We start from the raw sequence: 15,125 nt of genomic DNA, 5'->3' as shown, positions 1-15,125 counted from the left end.
CAGTTTGGATAGTCTGAAGCTAATTTCTAGTGCTTGTGGGACCACAGTACCAAGTGGCACTGAATTGGCAACCTCACTTGGTGACGATAGTTCATATGGAATATCCGAATGTGACTCCAGTATAGCAATAAAGAAAGAAAGACTTGGATTTATATAGCACCTTCATGACCACTGGACATCTCAAAGTGCTTTACAGCCAATGAAGTACTTTTGGAGTGCAATCACTGTTGTAATGTAGGAAATGTAGCAGCCAATTTGTGCACAAGCAAGCTCCCGCAAACAACAATGTGATATGACCGGATAATCATTTTTTTTAAATTATGTTGATTGAGGAATAAATATTGGCTAGGACAACAGGGATAACTCCCCTGCTCCTCTTCAAATTAGTGCCATGAGATCTTTTACATCCAGTAGAGAGAGCAGACGGGACCTCAGTTTAACATCTCATCCGATAGACGGCACCTCCGACTGTGCAGCACTCCCTCAGCACTGCACTGGAGTGTCAGCCTAGATTATTTTTATGCTCAAGTCTCTGGAATGGGACTTGAATCTACAACCTTCTGACTCGAGAGGCGAGAGTGCTACCCACTGAGCCACAGCTGACACTGGAAGTTAGGGCAGATTATTGGGGTGGAATTGGGAGTTTCTTACTAAATTCATACTGTGCTCCACCTGCCATAGGAATGCTTGGCGCAAAGTTTAAAATGTTTTCTGTTGCCCAGTACCGTCCTCACAAAATTTTTTTTTCCTGAAAATCTATTCTGTTTCCTGATTTTTGTCAGGAAAGATGTAGTGTGTGTCTCCATAGCACTGCATAAACTGCATGGGTCGATGTCAAGTGAAGGCAGGAACGGGCTTGGCTTTAATATGCCGGGAGAGGGCCGAGTAGCCTGCCAAAATTCACTGCAGGTGGGGTACAGGTCAGCATACATGGATCTGTACCCGAACAAAATGCAGTGCCTTCAGGAGATGAGATGAGAAAATTGAGTGGGGAAGTAAGCAAAAACACCTCTTGGAGATTGCATTAGAACATGTGTGTGTTTTAAACATGCACCCTGCAATTCTTTTCCAGTTCTGTGTAAGTCTCTGAAATGATGGGGAGCAGGCAGGGAAGTGAACCTGAGTCCATGATTGGATCAGCCATGATCGTATTAAATGGCTGAGCAGGCTCGAGGGGCCGTATGGCCTACTCCTGCTCATATTTCTTATGTTCTTATTAAGTGGGAGCTCTCTATGCTACAAGTCGTGTGTTATAATGGGAATACAAAAGTTTTACATAGCAACATAGAAAATAGGTGCAGGAGTAGGCCATTCGGCCCTTCGAGCCTGCACCACCATTCAATAAGATCATGGCTGATCATTCACTCAGTACCCTTTTCCTGCTTTCTCTCCATACCCCTTGATCCCTTTAGCCGTAAGGGCCATATATAACTCCCTCGTGAATATATCCAATGAACTGGCATCAACAACTCTCTGCGGCAGGGAATTCCATAAAATGATTGTTTTAATTTAGTTGCAGAACGAATAGTTAGTAGATGCTAATTTAATTTGCTTTGATGAACTTCCTTACTGCATAGTTTTTTCAGGGACTTTCATCGGTGTTAAATTCATTCAGCAATATAGCTCCTCCGTTTGCAGATAAAAAGTGGGCGTGAATGGTGATGCTGAGTCCAGTCTGTTGAAAGGAGAACCAACTGGACTGCCGGTAAAGACTCCGGTTGAGTGGAGCAAGCCAGAGCAATCCGTCTGAATTGCACCATGTTCATGAGAGCGTCAACACGAATCCTCCCAGGTGTGGTCAGTATTCTGTATAAATCAGAAGATGTGCCAAGAGAAGCTACTAAGGTACTGTAACGTTAAACTTCTACTCAGATTTCATGCACTGTTAATTGGCAAGGGCTTGATCTTGGCAACAAATGTAAATAATGGCCTAGAAATCCTGGTTGGCTGCTTCCAGCGGGCGATCGGCTGAAATAGGGAAAAAAGATGTGCACTTACCAGAACCTACTGTGCCCGCGAGCGATCCCGGTCCTGAGGCCTCCACTCACTGCGCATCGCAACGCGTGCACGTCAGGACATCCGCAGAGCTGCAGCTGCAGTCACATGGCTCTGGGCAGCCAATCCAGGTAAAGTATGATCTCATTCATCATAATCGGAGCTCCGTAAGTTGGAGTTCCCATTGTTATGATTGAGAAATTACCCCCCCCAAACACTAATAAAAAAAAAACATTTTTAAAATTGTGATTTAAAATAAACTTACCGTAGTGGGGAGGGCTTTTAACAATAAAATGTATTTTAAAAATGTTATTTTATGTTTTTATGTGTTTTAAAACTCTTACGCCTATAAAAGTAGGCTATGCACCTGCTTTTATCAGGTACAAGAATTTTCAGGACATTTGCTGGGCAAGATATGGGTAAGTCCCGCAATCTTGCCCATGCAAATGTCTTCGCTCCCGAGATGGACTTTAGCAAAGCTTTTGATAAGGCCCCACATGGTAGACTGGTCACGAAGGTTAAAGCCCATGGGATCCAGGGCAAAGTGGCATATATACCACATCGTACGCACTACCCTCATTGACCCTCTTGGTTACCTCTTCAAAAAAATTCAATCAGGTTAGTTAAACACGATCTTCCCTTAACAAATCCGTGCTGACTGTCCCTAATTAATCCTTGCCTTTCCAAATGTAGATTTATCCTGTCTTTCAGGATTTTTTCCAATAATTTTCCCACCACTGAGATTAGGCTGACAGGTGTGTAATAAACTCGGCCTATCCCTTTCTCCCTTCTTACATTAACGCTCCTCCAATCCTCCGGAACCATGCCCAGATCCAAATGATGGTCAAGGCCTCTGTTATTTCCTCTTTTACTTCGCTCAACAGCATGGGATGCATTTCATCCGGACCTAGGGACTTATCCACTTTCAAAACTGCTAAACCCCTTCATACTTCTTCTCTCACTATATTTATTTCATCCAGAATATCACACTCCTCCTCGATATCAGAATCTGCATTGACCCTTTCCTTTGTGAAAACAAATGCAAAATATTCATTAAGAACCTTACCAACATCTTTCGCCTCCTCACAAAGGTTACCCTCATGGTCTCTAATAGGCTCTACCTTTTTTTAGTTACCCTCTTACTCTTAATACATTTATAGAACATCTTGGGGTTTTCCTTAATTTTACTGGCCAAGAATTTCTTGTGCTCTCTCTTAGCATTCCTAATATCCTTTTTAATTTTGTCTCTTAACTTTCTATATTCCTCTGAAGATTCTAAAGTATTTAGCTGTTGGTACATCACATAAGCGTCCCTTTTTTTCTTAATCCTTCCCTGTAAGTCCCTAGACATCCAGGGGACTCAAGAATTATTTTTCCCAGCCTTTTTCTTTAAGGGCACATGTTTGGCCTGAACCTTCCGGATCTCCTCCTTGAATGCCTCCCACTGTTCCGACACTGATTTACCCACAAGTAGCTGTTTCCAGTCCACTATGGCCAAATTACTCCTTAACTTAGCAAAATGAGCTTTTCCCCAATTCGGAACTTTTATTCCAGACCTATCCTTGTCCTTATCCATAACCAACTAGAATCTGACTGAATTATGGTCACTGGCACCTAAGTGTTCTCCCACTAATATCCCTTCAACCTACCCAGCTTCATTCCCCAAAACTAAATCCAAGACCGCCCCCTCTCGTGTTGGGCTTGCTACATACTGACTAAAAAGTTCTCTTGCATGCATTTCAAGAATTCCGCACCCTCTATACCCTTCACACTAAATTTGTCCCAATCAATATTTGGATAGTTAAAATCCCCTACTATTACTACCCTATGATTTTTGGACTTCACAGCAATTTGCCTACATATTTGCTCCTCTATCTCCCTCCCATTATTTGGGGGTCTATAATACACACCCAGCAGTGTGATCGCATCTTTTTTATGTTTCAATTTGATCCATATGGCCTCATTTGATGACCCCTCTAACATAGCATCCTTCCTCACCGCTGTAATAGTTTTTTTAATCAGATATAATAGTAAGTACTGCAGGGAATCAAATACAACCAGGGTGATTTCCTGGACTCGTTTCGATCGCCTTGAGAGGAATTTTCCCAGATTTTTTTCTCCCTAAATTGGCCTGGGTTTTTATCTGGGTTTTGCCTCTCCCAGGAGATCATATGGCTCCGGTTGGGGTGGAGTGTAGAAGGTTTCAGTATAAAGGGTGTCGCAGTTGTATGGGCGGACTGGTTGGGCTGGGTGCTCTTTGCCTTTCCGCCATTGTTCATTGTTCGTAGGTTTATATGTAACCTTCAGAGCTGCTGACCGAGGACCATGCGGCTCTTTGACGGCCGGCGTGGACACGATGAGCCGAAATAGCCTCCTTCTGTGCTGTAAATTTCTATGTTTCTATGTCAGGCAGTATCTGTGGAGTGAGAAACATCGTTAACGTTTCAAGTTAATATGAAAGGTCATTGATTTGAAACGTTAACTCTGTTTCTCTCTTCACAGATGCTGCCTAACCTGTTGAGTATTCCAACGTCTGCTGCAGTATTTTGCTTTTGTATGGCTAAGCCTGATCCTGTCCTCATCTGTTGTCCATACATGTACTACCAGCAGGAGTTACTAGAGGAACCAGGGCTGATGTGCCTTCCTCACTTAGCTCAGGGACTCAGGCCAGTTTTGGTGTACCCAACATCATCCTGGCTGATATCAGCTAACTCAGCACACACAGGGAATCCAACTATAATGCATTGGTCCCTTCTGCCCTCCCTCTGACTCATTACTCCTGAGCTAAGAGGGCAGGGCAGCCAACTAACTTTCAGGACCAGAGTCCTTCTGGCACCAGCAAAATGTACAAACACCACTTCAGCTGACAAGAATAATTTAGGACACCAAGAAAAGTTTTCCGCTATGGTATAATTCACTGTTGTAAATACATTAACCACTAGCTACACGTGGGAATCCAGATGTGGCTAATTACATTTCTGATTATTAAATTAAAAATGAGTAATAGACACCATCGTTGGGCCCGTGATCTCAATAATTATAATCACGTGGTGTGTGCATGTAAGCTTTACCTGCTTCCTGATTAACTCTCCACCCCTGTTCTTTTCACCCTTGTTGGCATCCTACACTCTGAGCTTTAGCTCTTAAGCGAGCCCAGTGTTGTCCAATGCATCAGCCATTATCCACATGTGGCTTATTAGAAATCCAGATGTGGCTAAATGCATTTCTGATTAGTAAATTAAAAAATGAGTAATATACACTATCGTTGGGCCTGTGATGATCCCAATACTCACATTCACATGTCATATTATCACTGAAAGTTAACATGCAGGTACAGCAAGCAATTAAGAAAGCAAATGGTATGTTTGCCTTTAATACAAGAGGATTTAAGTATAAGAGTAAAGATGTCCTACTGCAATTATATAGGAACCTGGTGAGACCACACCTGGAGTATTGTGTACAGTTTGGGTCTCAATACCTAAGGAAGGATATACTTGCCATTGTGGGAGTGCAATGAAGGTTCACTGATTCCTGGGATGGGGGGATTGTCCTATGAGGAGAGATTGAGTAAACAGGGCCTATATTCTTGAGTTTAAAAGAATGTGAGGTGATCTCATTGAAACATACAAAATCCTTACAGGGCTTGACAGGGTAGATGCAAGAAGTTTCCCCTGGCTGGGGAGTCTAGAACCAGGGGTTACAGTCTCAGAATAAGTGGTCGGCCATTTAGGACTGAGTTGAGGCGAAACCTCTTCACTCAGAAGGTGGTGAATCTTTGGAATTCTCTACCCCAGAGGGCTGTGGAGGCTCAGTCTTTGAGTATATTCATAAGAACATAAGAATTAGGAACAGGAGTAGGCTATCTAGCCCCTCGAGCCTGCTCCGCCATTCAACAAGATCATGGCTGATCTGGCCGTGGACTCAGCTCCACTTACCCGCCCGCACCCCGTAACCCTTAATTCCCTTATTGGTTAAAAATCTATCTATCTGTGATTTGAATACATTCAATGAGCTAGCCTCAACTGCTTCCTTGGGCAGAGAATTCCACAGATTCACAACCCTCTGGGAGAAGAAATTCCTTCTCAACTCGGTTTTAAATTGGCTCCCCCGTATTTTGAGGCTGTGCCCCCTAGTTCTAGTCTCCCCGACTAGTGGAAACAACCTCTCTGACTCTATCTTGTCTGTCCCTTTCATTATTTTAAATGTTTCTATAAGATCACCCCTCATCCTTCTGAACTCAGTCTACTCAATCTATCATCATAAGGTAACCTCCTCATCTCCGGAATCAGCCTAGTGAATCGTCCCTGTAGCCCCTCCAAAGCTAGTATATCCTTCCTTAAGAAAGGTGACCAAAACTGCACGCAGTACTCCAGGTGCGGCCTTAACAATACCCTGTACAGTTGCAGCAGGACCTCCCTGCTTTTGTACTCCATCCCTCTCGCAATGAAGGCCAACATTCCATTCGCCTTCCTGATAACCTGCTGTACCTGCAAACTAACTTTTTGGGATTCATGCACAAGGACCCCCAGGTCCCTCTGCACCGCAGCATGTTGTAATTTCTCCCCATTCAAATAATATTCCTTTTTACTGTTTTTTTCCAAGGTGGATGACCTCACATTTACCGACATTGTATTCCATCTGCCAAACCTTAGCCCATTCACTTAACCTATCTAAATCTCTGCAGCCTCTCTGTGTCCTCTACACAACCCACTTTCCCACTAATCTTTGTGTCATCTGCAAATTTTGTTACACTACACTCTGTTCCCTCTTCTAGGTCATCTATGTATATTGTAAACAGTTGTGGTCCTAGCACCAATCCCTGTGGCACACCACTAACCACCAATTTCCAACCTGAAAAGGACCCATTTATCCCGACTCTCTGCTTTCTGTTAGCCAGCCAATTCTCTATCCATGCTAAAAAATTTCCTCTGACTCCACGTACCTTTATCTTCTGCAGTAACATTTTGTGTGGCACATTATCGAATGCCTTTTGGCAGAGATCGATAGATTTTTGGATATTAAGGGAATTAAGGGATATGGGAATATGCAGGAAAGTAGAGTTGAGGTAGAAGATCAGCCATGATCTCATTGAATGGCGGAGCAGGTTCGAGGGGCCGAATGGCCTATTCCTGCTCCTAATTCTTATGTTCTCATATGCATTGGAACTGTAACCCTTCCGTGCATTTGTTGGTAAAATGATAAGATGAAAAGCGGAGAGTGCAAGTGTTCTTTGATCGTTGAGTGGTTTACTTCCTTGGTCAGTACTTACTGGTTATCTGCTAAAATGGTGGAAAACACAGGTGAAAGTGCCAGACTTAGAATCATAGAATGACACCACACAGAAGGAGCCATTCGACCTATCGTGCCTGTGCTGACTCTTTGGTAGAGCTATCCAATTAATCCCACTCCCCTGCTCTTTCCCCACAGCCCTGTAAATCTTTCCCCTTCAAGTATTTACCCAAATCTCTTTTGAATGTTGTTATTGAATCTGCTTCCACCACCCTTTTAGGAAGTACATTCCAGATCACAACAACTCGCTGTGTATAAAAAAAAAATGTTTCCTCGTGTCTTGTTCTTTTGCCAATCACCTAAATCTGTGTCCCCTGGTTACCAACCCGTCTGCCACTGGAAATGGTTTCCCTTTATTTACTCTCTCAAAACTGTTATGTATGTAAACATCATAACTGTGTAAGACTTGCCACCAGAGGGCACACCTGTGGGAGACCCAAGGGTCATCTGCACACCTCATGCAAGCGAGTATAAAAGGCCTGCCATGCTGCTTTGGCACTCTGGAGTTTTATTAAAGAGACTAAGGTCACATCAGTTTAAGCTTATAGTACTCAGTCTTGTGGAGTTAATCCAAACATAACAAAAACCATTCATGATTTTGAACACCTTTGTCAAATCTCCTCTTAACCTTCTGTGCCCTAAGGAGAACAACCCCAGCTTCTCCAGTCTCTCCACGTCACTCATCCCTGGTACCATGCGAGTACATTTATAAGGATGATGCCAGGACTGGAGAATTTAACTATGAGGAAAGATTGGATAGTCTGGGGTTGTTTGTTTGGAACAGAGGAGACTGAGGGGGAGACTTAATTTAGGTATATAAAATTATGAGGTACCAAGGTAGAGTGGCTATTTCCCTTAGCAGAGAGGTCAACAACCAGGGAGCATAGATTTAAAGTAATTGGTTGAAGGATTAGAGGTGAGTTGAGAAGTTTTTTCATCCTGAGGGTGGTGGGGGTTTGGAACTCACTACCTGAAAGAGTGGTAGAGGCAGAAATCCTCACCGCATTTAAAAGTACTTGGAAATGCCCACAACGCTATAGATCAAATGCTGGAAACCGAGATTGGGCTGGATAGCTCTTTCTCAGCTGGCACGGACATGATGGGCGCATGGGCTCCTTCTGTACCTACGTTTTTATGATTCTATGATAAAAGTTTGCTGCACCCTCTCCAAGGCCTTGACATTCTTCCCAGAGTGTGGTTCCCAGAATTGAACACAATATCCAGCTGGGGCCTAACCCTTTACAAAGGTTTAGCATAACGTCCTTGCTTTTGTACTCTCTTCCTTTATTAATAAAGCCAAGGATTCCATATGCTTTTTTAACAACCTTCTCCGCTTGTCCTGCCCCAGGCTCAAAGATTTGTGTACGTACAGCCCCAGGTCTCTCTGTTCCTGCATCTCCTTTAAAATTCTACCATTTAGTTCATATTGCCTCTCCTCATTCTTCCTACCAAAATGAATCACTTCGTCCTTCTCTGTGTTAAATGTCATCTGCCATGTGTCTGCCCATTTCTATGTCCTCTTAAAGTCTGTTGCTAGCTCCCTCATTGTTTACTACATTTCTGAGTTTCGGATCATCTGCAAACTTTGAAATGATGCCCTGTATACCCAAGTCCAGGTCATCAATATATATCAAAAAGATTAGTGGTCCGAATACCGACCTCTGGGCAACACCACTGTATAATTCCTTCTAATCTGAAAACAATAGTTCACCACGACTCTCTGCTTTCTGTGCCTTAGCCTATTACCTATCCACGCAGCCACTGTCCCTTTAATCCCATGGGCTTTAATTTTGCTAACAAATCAATTATGTGGTGCTTTGTCAAATGCCTTTTTGAAAGTCCATATCCACAACATCAACCTCGCTACCCTCTTCAACCCTCTCCGTTACTTCATCAAAGAACTCGATCAAGTTAGTCAAACATGATTTGCCTTTAACAAAATGGTGCTAGCTTTCATTTTATTAGCCCATACCTTTCCCAAACGCCAATTAATTTTGTACTGGATTATTGTCTGTAAATGTTTCCCCACCACCGACATTAGGTTAACGGGCCTGTAGTTGCCAGGTTGATCCCGCTCCCCTTTTTTAATCCTCCAGTCCTCTGGCACCACCCCAAAGACATGACTTCACCATGGAAACAACAGCAACATTGTATGGAGAGGGGAGCTGTCATTGTGGGCAGCTCAACCAATCGGACTAACTGCTCCAGGCCAGCAGAAGAAAGCACCTCCAACAGGGCACGTCATGGCAAAGGGCAAGCAGCATCCAACTGCGTTCCGGATGAAGAGTCAGGGCGTTCCGGCGCATCCTGAAAGAGTCAACTTTGTCAACAATCAGTTTGATGAGCCAAATTGCTGCTCACAACTCTTGGATAAAAACCTAGAAGCTGCACTAAGGTGTGCCGTGTCTGATAAATTTATCCCAGAATTCCAAACTTTGGTGAGAGATAAAGACTGCAAAATTTTGCACTTAGAGGATGGTGGTCATTTGTTAAGTAAATATACATGTGAAGTGCCTTTACCCGTATTATCTGTAAGGTGTTTACTACTAAGATGAGTGCATGTAGCTAAAACTGATTGTGTGGCTAATCAGCGATTTCTATTGGACAGCCTTGGTTTAATTCCTTGAATTCCATATTGTTAGAATTAATGGTGTAGTATGTGGATATGCTAACTTTCTGTACCACTGGCTCCATTAATTGGATTCAACTTTAGTACCATGATTTTGGGCAATAACACTCAGCTTTCCTTTTCAGAAAGAGCAACAACTTTACTATGACTTATCTGTGAAAATTCTACGGGCAAAAAATATCGTTGGAGGAAATTTCTGTAAGTAATTACATTTCTATTTATCTGTAGAAAATATTTGTGACCTTGCTGATTCTTTCAGAAATTTTGCGCTATATTTTAAACATCTAATTATTTTATTTACATAATAGGAACACTCTTGACTCCATCACTGCTTACTGACTCACTCACTGCTCCCCAACACTCACTCAGTGACTGGTACTATATAGACATATGTACATTTGTTTAGTTAATTGTTGTGTTCATCCTCCTAGATAGCTTTGTACTAATCGAGCTGTATCTACTTTAGACTAGTTGCTCACCTTGCTTCAAATTCCCAGTGCAATGTGGAACAAGAATAGCTATTTTATTTTAAATTAAATGTTTAACATGCCGATTGTCGTTAAAGTTAAAGAGGATGCTCTCGTTGAGAACGTTTGTGTTACCCTAAATTTCTGCATTCAACCCATTTCTTTGTCTGGAATCGGACAATATTGGTCTGTTCTTGGTGAGATCTTGGCAGCCTGGGAAGGCTTGGCCACATTAAAATACTGTAAACTGGAATAGACTGGTCTTTGTAGAAAGAATTCCTTTCTCACCTCCATTACTTAAAAAAAAAACTGGCATGGTAAATAGCAAAGTAGACTAACCAGTAATAATACCTGATCCTTGCACACCGTGAATCCTCCAATAGAAAGTGCAAGTATTGTTTGGATATATGCAGGTCGGGTATGTGTGTATTTTCATTTTATGCAGCAGCAGTTTGAGATACCTGTCTCCTGAGTCTGCTATGCACAGACATACCTCTGTTCCAGCTAGTTCAGAAATATGCTGGGCTCCGTCCCTTTCATTTAAACTCTTAAGTACTGAGTTATCAAATGGCAGAAATTAATCTTAGTGAAGTTAGAAAACTAGTAGTTTCCCACAGTACCCCAATCCCTTCCTCCTCACCAGTAAAACTCCCTCTACTGTGCCCCAACAGCATACCTCTGTTCCAATCTCACTAGCGTGCTTTTTAATGCATCAGTGTGATGTTTCCATTTTCCACACCAGTCCTCCTGTGGCCAAATTCCTCTGATAATGAAACAGCCCAGCCTACAGCAGGGCCTGGACAACATCCAGGCTTGGGCTGACAATTGGGAGGTAACATATACGCCAGGCAATGATAATTTCCAGCAAGAATAAGCCTAGCCATCTCCCCCTGAACCTCAACCATAGTTGTCCCACTCCAACGTCATCTTGGGGATTGCCATTGACCAGAAGCTCAACTGTACCAGCCATATCGACACTGTGGCTATATTTATCAACACTGGGCTTCCGACCCAATATCATCTCCATCACCAGGACCACCTACTTGCACCTCCATAACGTTGCTGACTCTGCCCCTGCCTCGGCTCATCTGCAGCTGAAATCCTCGTACATGCCTTTCTTGCCTCTAGACTCGACTATACCAATGCACCCGTGGCTGGCCTCTCACCTTACACCCTCCGTACACTTCGCATCCAAAGCTCTGCAGCCTGTTTCCTAACTTGCACCAAGTCCAGTTCACCCATCACCCCCGTGCTCACTGAACTAGATTGGTTTTTGGCCCAGCAACACTTTGATTTTAAAATTCTCATCCTTATTTTCAAAACGCTCTATAGCCTCCCCCTTTGTAACCTCCTCCAGCCCCACAAAACTCCGAGATCTCTGCACTCCTCCAATCCTGGCCTCTTGCACATCCCTGATTTTTATCGCTCCACAATTGGCGGTTGTGCCTTCAGCTGCTTATGCCCTAAGCTCTGGAGTTCCCTCTCTAAACCTCTCTGCCTGTCCATCTATCTCCTCTTTTTTCCTCAAAACCTCTTTGACCAAATGTTTGGTCACCAATCCTAATAGCTCCTTGTGTGGCTCAATGTCAAATTTTGTTTGCTAACTTTCCTGTGAAGTGCCTTGAGACGTTTTACAATGTTAAAGGCACTATATAAATGCAAGTTGTTGTTCTTTCATCCTTGCTGGGTCAATATCCTGGAATTCTCTGCCGCCCACCACTGTGGGAGCACTATCGCCACAAGGATGGCAGCAGTTCACGGAAGAGGGCAACTTGGGATGGGCATTAAATGAAGCCTTGCCAGCATTGGCCACATCCTAAGAACAAATCAAAATAAAATGGTGACATTGCCCAACCTACTGTGTGATTCGAACTTGAATTTATGTATCTGGGGAAGTGACCAGGCAGATGGTGTTGTCAGGGCAACAAAGCCTCCTTAAGTGCAAGGTTCAAACAAAAATCTGTTTTGAAGCATTAGAGTGTGATGGTATTTTTGTGCCTATTTTTGTACCAAGGTGTCTTCGTACTTTTGATCGTTTGAATTGTCCTCTGTTTACATGCAAGAATAGCCGAGACCAAGACCTTGCTGTACAATGCTGTAAGATTCCTGTGTGCGGCATTGACACACCTTTTGACTGTTTCACTGTTGTGACTGTTCACAGTAACGGCAACAGACTGTTATGTTTCTTTACATCTTCCGACGGCGTCTGCAGTCGATTACAAAACAAAAACCATTTCCAATAATGAAAATCCTGAGTGGGATGAAACCTTCAATTACAAGGTCCATAGTATGGTGAAGGTAAGCCTGAGAAAAGAAGATAATCTGCTGTGGTAGGAACAGTTAGAGCCCATATCAAAAATGATAGTCTAAATGCTGCTGGGATATTCTGAACAGCTGTCCTACCAGTTAGGAAAGGAAGATACAGTTGTATTGCCACATTTGGGTGCTATATGGGGATGAGTATGGTGGATGAAACTAATATCATCCTGCCATACTTCTAGTTATGTGGAGCCCATATTGTCACATTGGGAGGGTGTGTGTGTTCAATCTATAGGTATAATTGTTTGTGGTGTTCAATCTATGGGCTCAGTTTTCCCCCCCAAGCCCATTTTCTGGCATATTGCCAGAGTTACGCCGGGTTTTTAGGCCAGAAATGCGCAATAAGTATTTTTCCAAACTTTACCCGATCTATAAATCGAATTTGGAGCCACGCAGCGTGTCCAGTCGCCTCTGGGGGTTGTGGAGCCTGCTGTCTGTGCCGATAAATGAAACCGCGCCTTCTGCACATGCGCAGGAAAAAAAAGTTACGTTTTTTACGTCATTCCAATGGACGTGCATGCTCCGTACAACTCGGATTCTTCTCTCCCTCCTTCCCTCTCTTTTCCGGCCCCCCCACTCTCCACGGCTTGTTTTGTAGCCAAACTCCGAATCCCTAGCCCGCCCCGAGCCCCTTGCCTGTGCCGCTCCAGCTTTAGCTCCCCTCCCCCAGCTCCGAGTGCTTTGCCGGTCCCCCGCCCCAGCCCAGGCCGAAGGGCTTGTCGATCCGCTCCCCTGACTGACCCTGGCCTCGAGTGCCCTCCCGGTCCGCTCCCCTGCCCAGGCCGAAGGGCTTACCAATCCGTTCCCCGCCCCTATCCCAGGCCGAATGGCCTCCTCCCTCCCAGTCCCCACACCTAACTACACCCGAAAGACTCCCCCCCCCCCCCCCAACCTCACCCCCTCTCTCCAATCCCACACACCCCTCCACCCCCCACCTCTCTCTCGCTCCCCCTTTCTTACCTCTCCTGCTGCTGCTGCTACCCGGGCATCTGCTGCACTTACCTGCGCCGATTTCCTTACCTGCGCCAATTTCTTTAACTCTCCGGAAGGTTTTTCTGCAGAGGCCACATACGCTTGTCTAAGCAGAACTGGAGTAACTCTCAGCTGGCCAAATTTGCCTAAATGGCCAGAATTGGCGTAGGTGACTGGTTAGGCCCCTTTGGCTGAAAAAATGGTAACTAACTGAGTTACGTGGTGCAAATTGCTTGGGGAAACTGTGGATTTTTAACTTAGGCCAAAAAAAGCAGCCTGTTCCAAAAAAACAGCGCAAATCACTGGGGAAAATTGAGCCCATTAGGTATAATTGTGGTGTTCAATCTATTGGTATAATTGGTGTATAATTAATAGGCATAATTGTTTGGGGTATTCATTCTATTGGTACATTTGTTTGCGGTCAATTTACAGGCATAATGGTTTGCGATGTCGAATCTGTAGGTATAATTGTTTTGGATGTTCAATCTGTAGGTATAATTGTGCTGTTCAATCTATAGGTATAATTGTTCGGGGTGTTCAATCTATAGACAATGGTTTGGGGTGTTTAGTCTAGAGTATAATTGTTTGCGGTGCTCAATGTATAGTTATAATTATTTGAGGTGTTCAATCTATAGGTATATTTGTTTGGAGTGTTCAATTTATAGGTATAATTGTTTGTGATAGATCATAAGAACATAAGAATTTGGAGCAGGAATAGGTCATTTGGCCCCTCAAGCCTGCTCCATCATTTAATAAGATCATGGCTGATCTGATCTTGGGCTCAGTTCCACTTCCCTGCCCGCTCCCCATAACCCTTCACTCCCTTGTCGCTCAAATATCTGTCTATCTCCACCTTAAATATGTTCAATGACCGAGCCTCCACAGCTCTCTGTGGTAGAGAATTCCACAAATTTACAACCCTCTGAAGAGAAGAAATCCCTCCTCATCTCAGTTCTAAATGGGCAACCCCTTATTCTTAAACTATGTTTCAATAAGATCACCTCTCATTCTTCTAAACTCCAATGAGTATAGACCCAACCTGCTCAACCTTTCTTCATAAGTCAACCCCTTCATCTCAGGAATCAACCTCGTGAACCTTCTCTGAACAGCCTCCAATGCAAGTACATCCTTCCTTAAATAAGGAGACTAAAACTGTACGCAATACCCTGTACAGCTGTAGCAGGACTTCTCTGCTTTTATACTCCATCCCCCTTTGCAATAAAGGCCAACATTCCATTTGCCTTCCTGATTACTTGCTGTATCTGCATACTAACTTTCTGTGTTTCATGCACTAGGTCCCCCAGGTCTCTCTGTACTGCAGCATTTTGTAGTTTCTCTTGCTTTTTTATTTTTCCTGCCGAAGTGGATAACCTCACATTTTCCCACATTATACTCCATCTGCCAAATTTTTGCCCACTCACTTAACCTGTCTGTATCCCTTTGCAGATTTTTAG

At 43.6% G+C, this 15,125-nt stretch overlaps 1 protein-coding gene across 4 annotated transcripts in view; it reads left to right on the top strand.

Annotated features, from left to right (window-relative positions):
* The window catches only part of LOC139263138 (cytosolic phospholipase A2 zeta-like), a 202,217-nt gene that overhangs the window by 21,460 nt on the left and 165,632 nt on the right, over positions 1 to 15,125 (top strand). For 2 of the 4 annotated variants that reach the window (XM_070878746.1, XM_070878745.1), the window contains 3 exons: positions 1,639 to 1,845; positions 10,039 to 10,111; positions 12,542 to 12,678. In XM_070878746.1, the coding sequence (XP_070734847.1) occupies positions 1,759 to 1,845; positions 10,039 to 10,111; positions 12,542 to 12,678 (297 nt within the window). In that variant the 5' untranslated portion in view covers positions 1,639 to 1,758. Of the gene's footprint in view, positions 1 to 1,638; positions 1,846 to 2,048; positions 2,127 to 9,380; positions 9,723 to 10,038; positions 10,112 to 12,541; positions 12,679 to 15,125 lie in introns of those variants that run through there. The other 2 variants (XM_070878743.1, XM_070878744.1) reach the window with 2 other exon arrangements.

The sequence above is a fragment of the Pristiophorus japonicus genome, chromosome 4 (genome assembly GCF_044704955.1).
Source record: "Pristiophorus japonicus isolate sPriJap1 chromosome 4, sPriJap1.hap1, whole genome shotgun sequence".
NCBI classification, from domain to species: Eukaryota; Metazoa; Chordata; class Chondrichthyes; family Pristiophoridae; genus Pristiophorus; species Pristiophorus japonicus.
The sequence above is the reverse complement of the archived record's forward strand: the minus strand, read 5'-3'. Positions and strand labels throughout refer to the sequence as shown.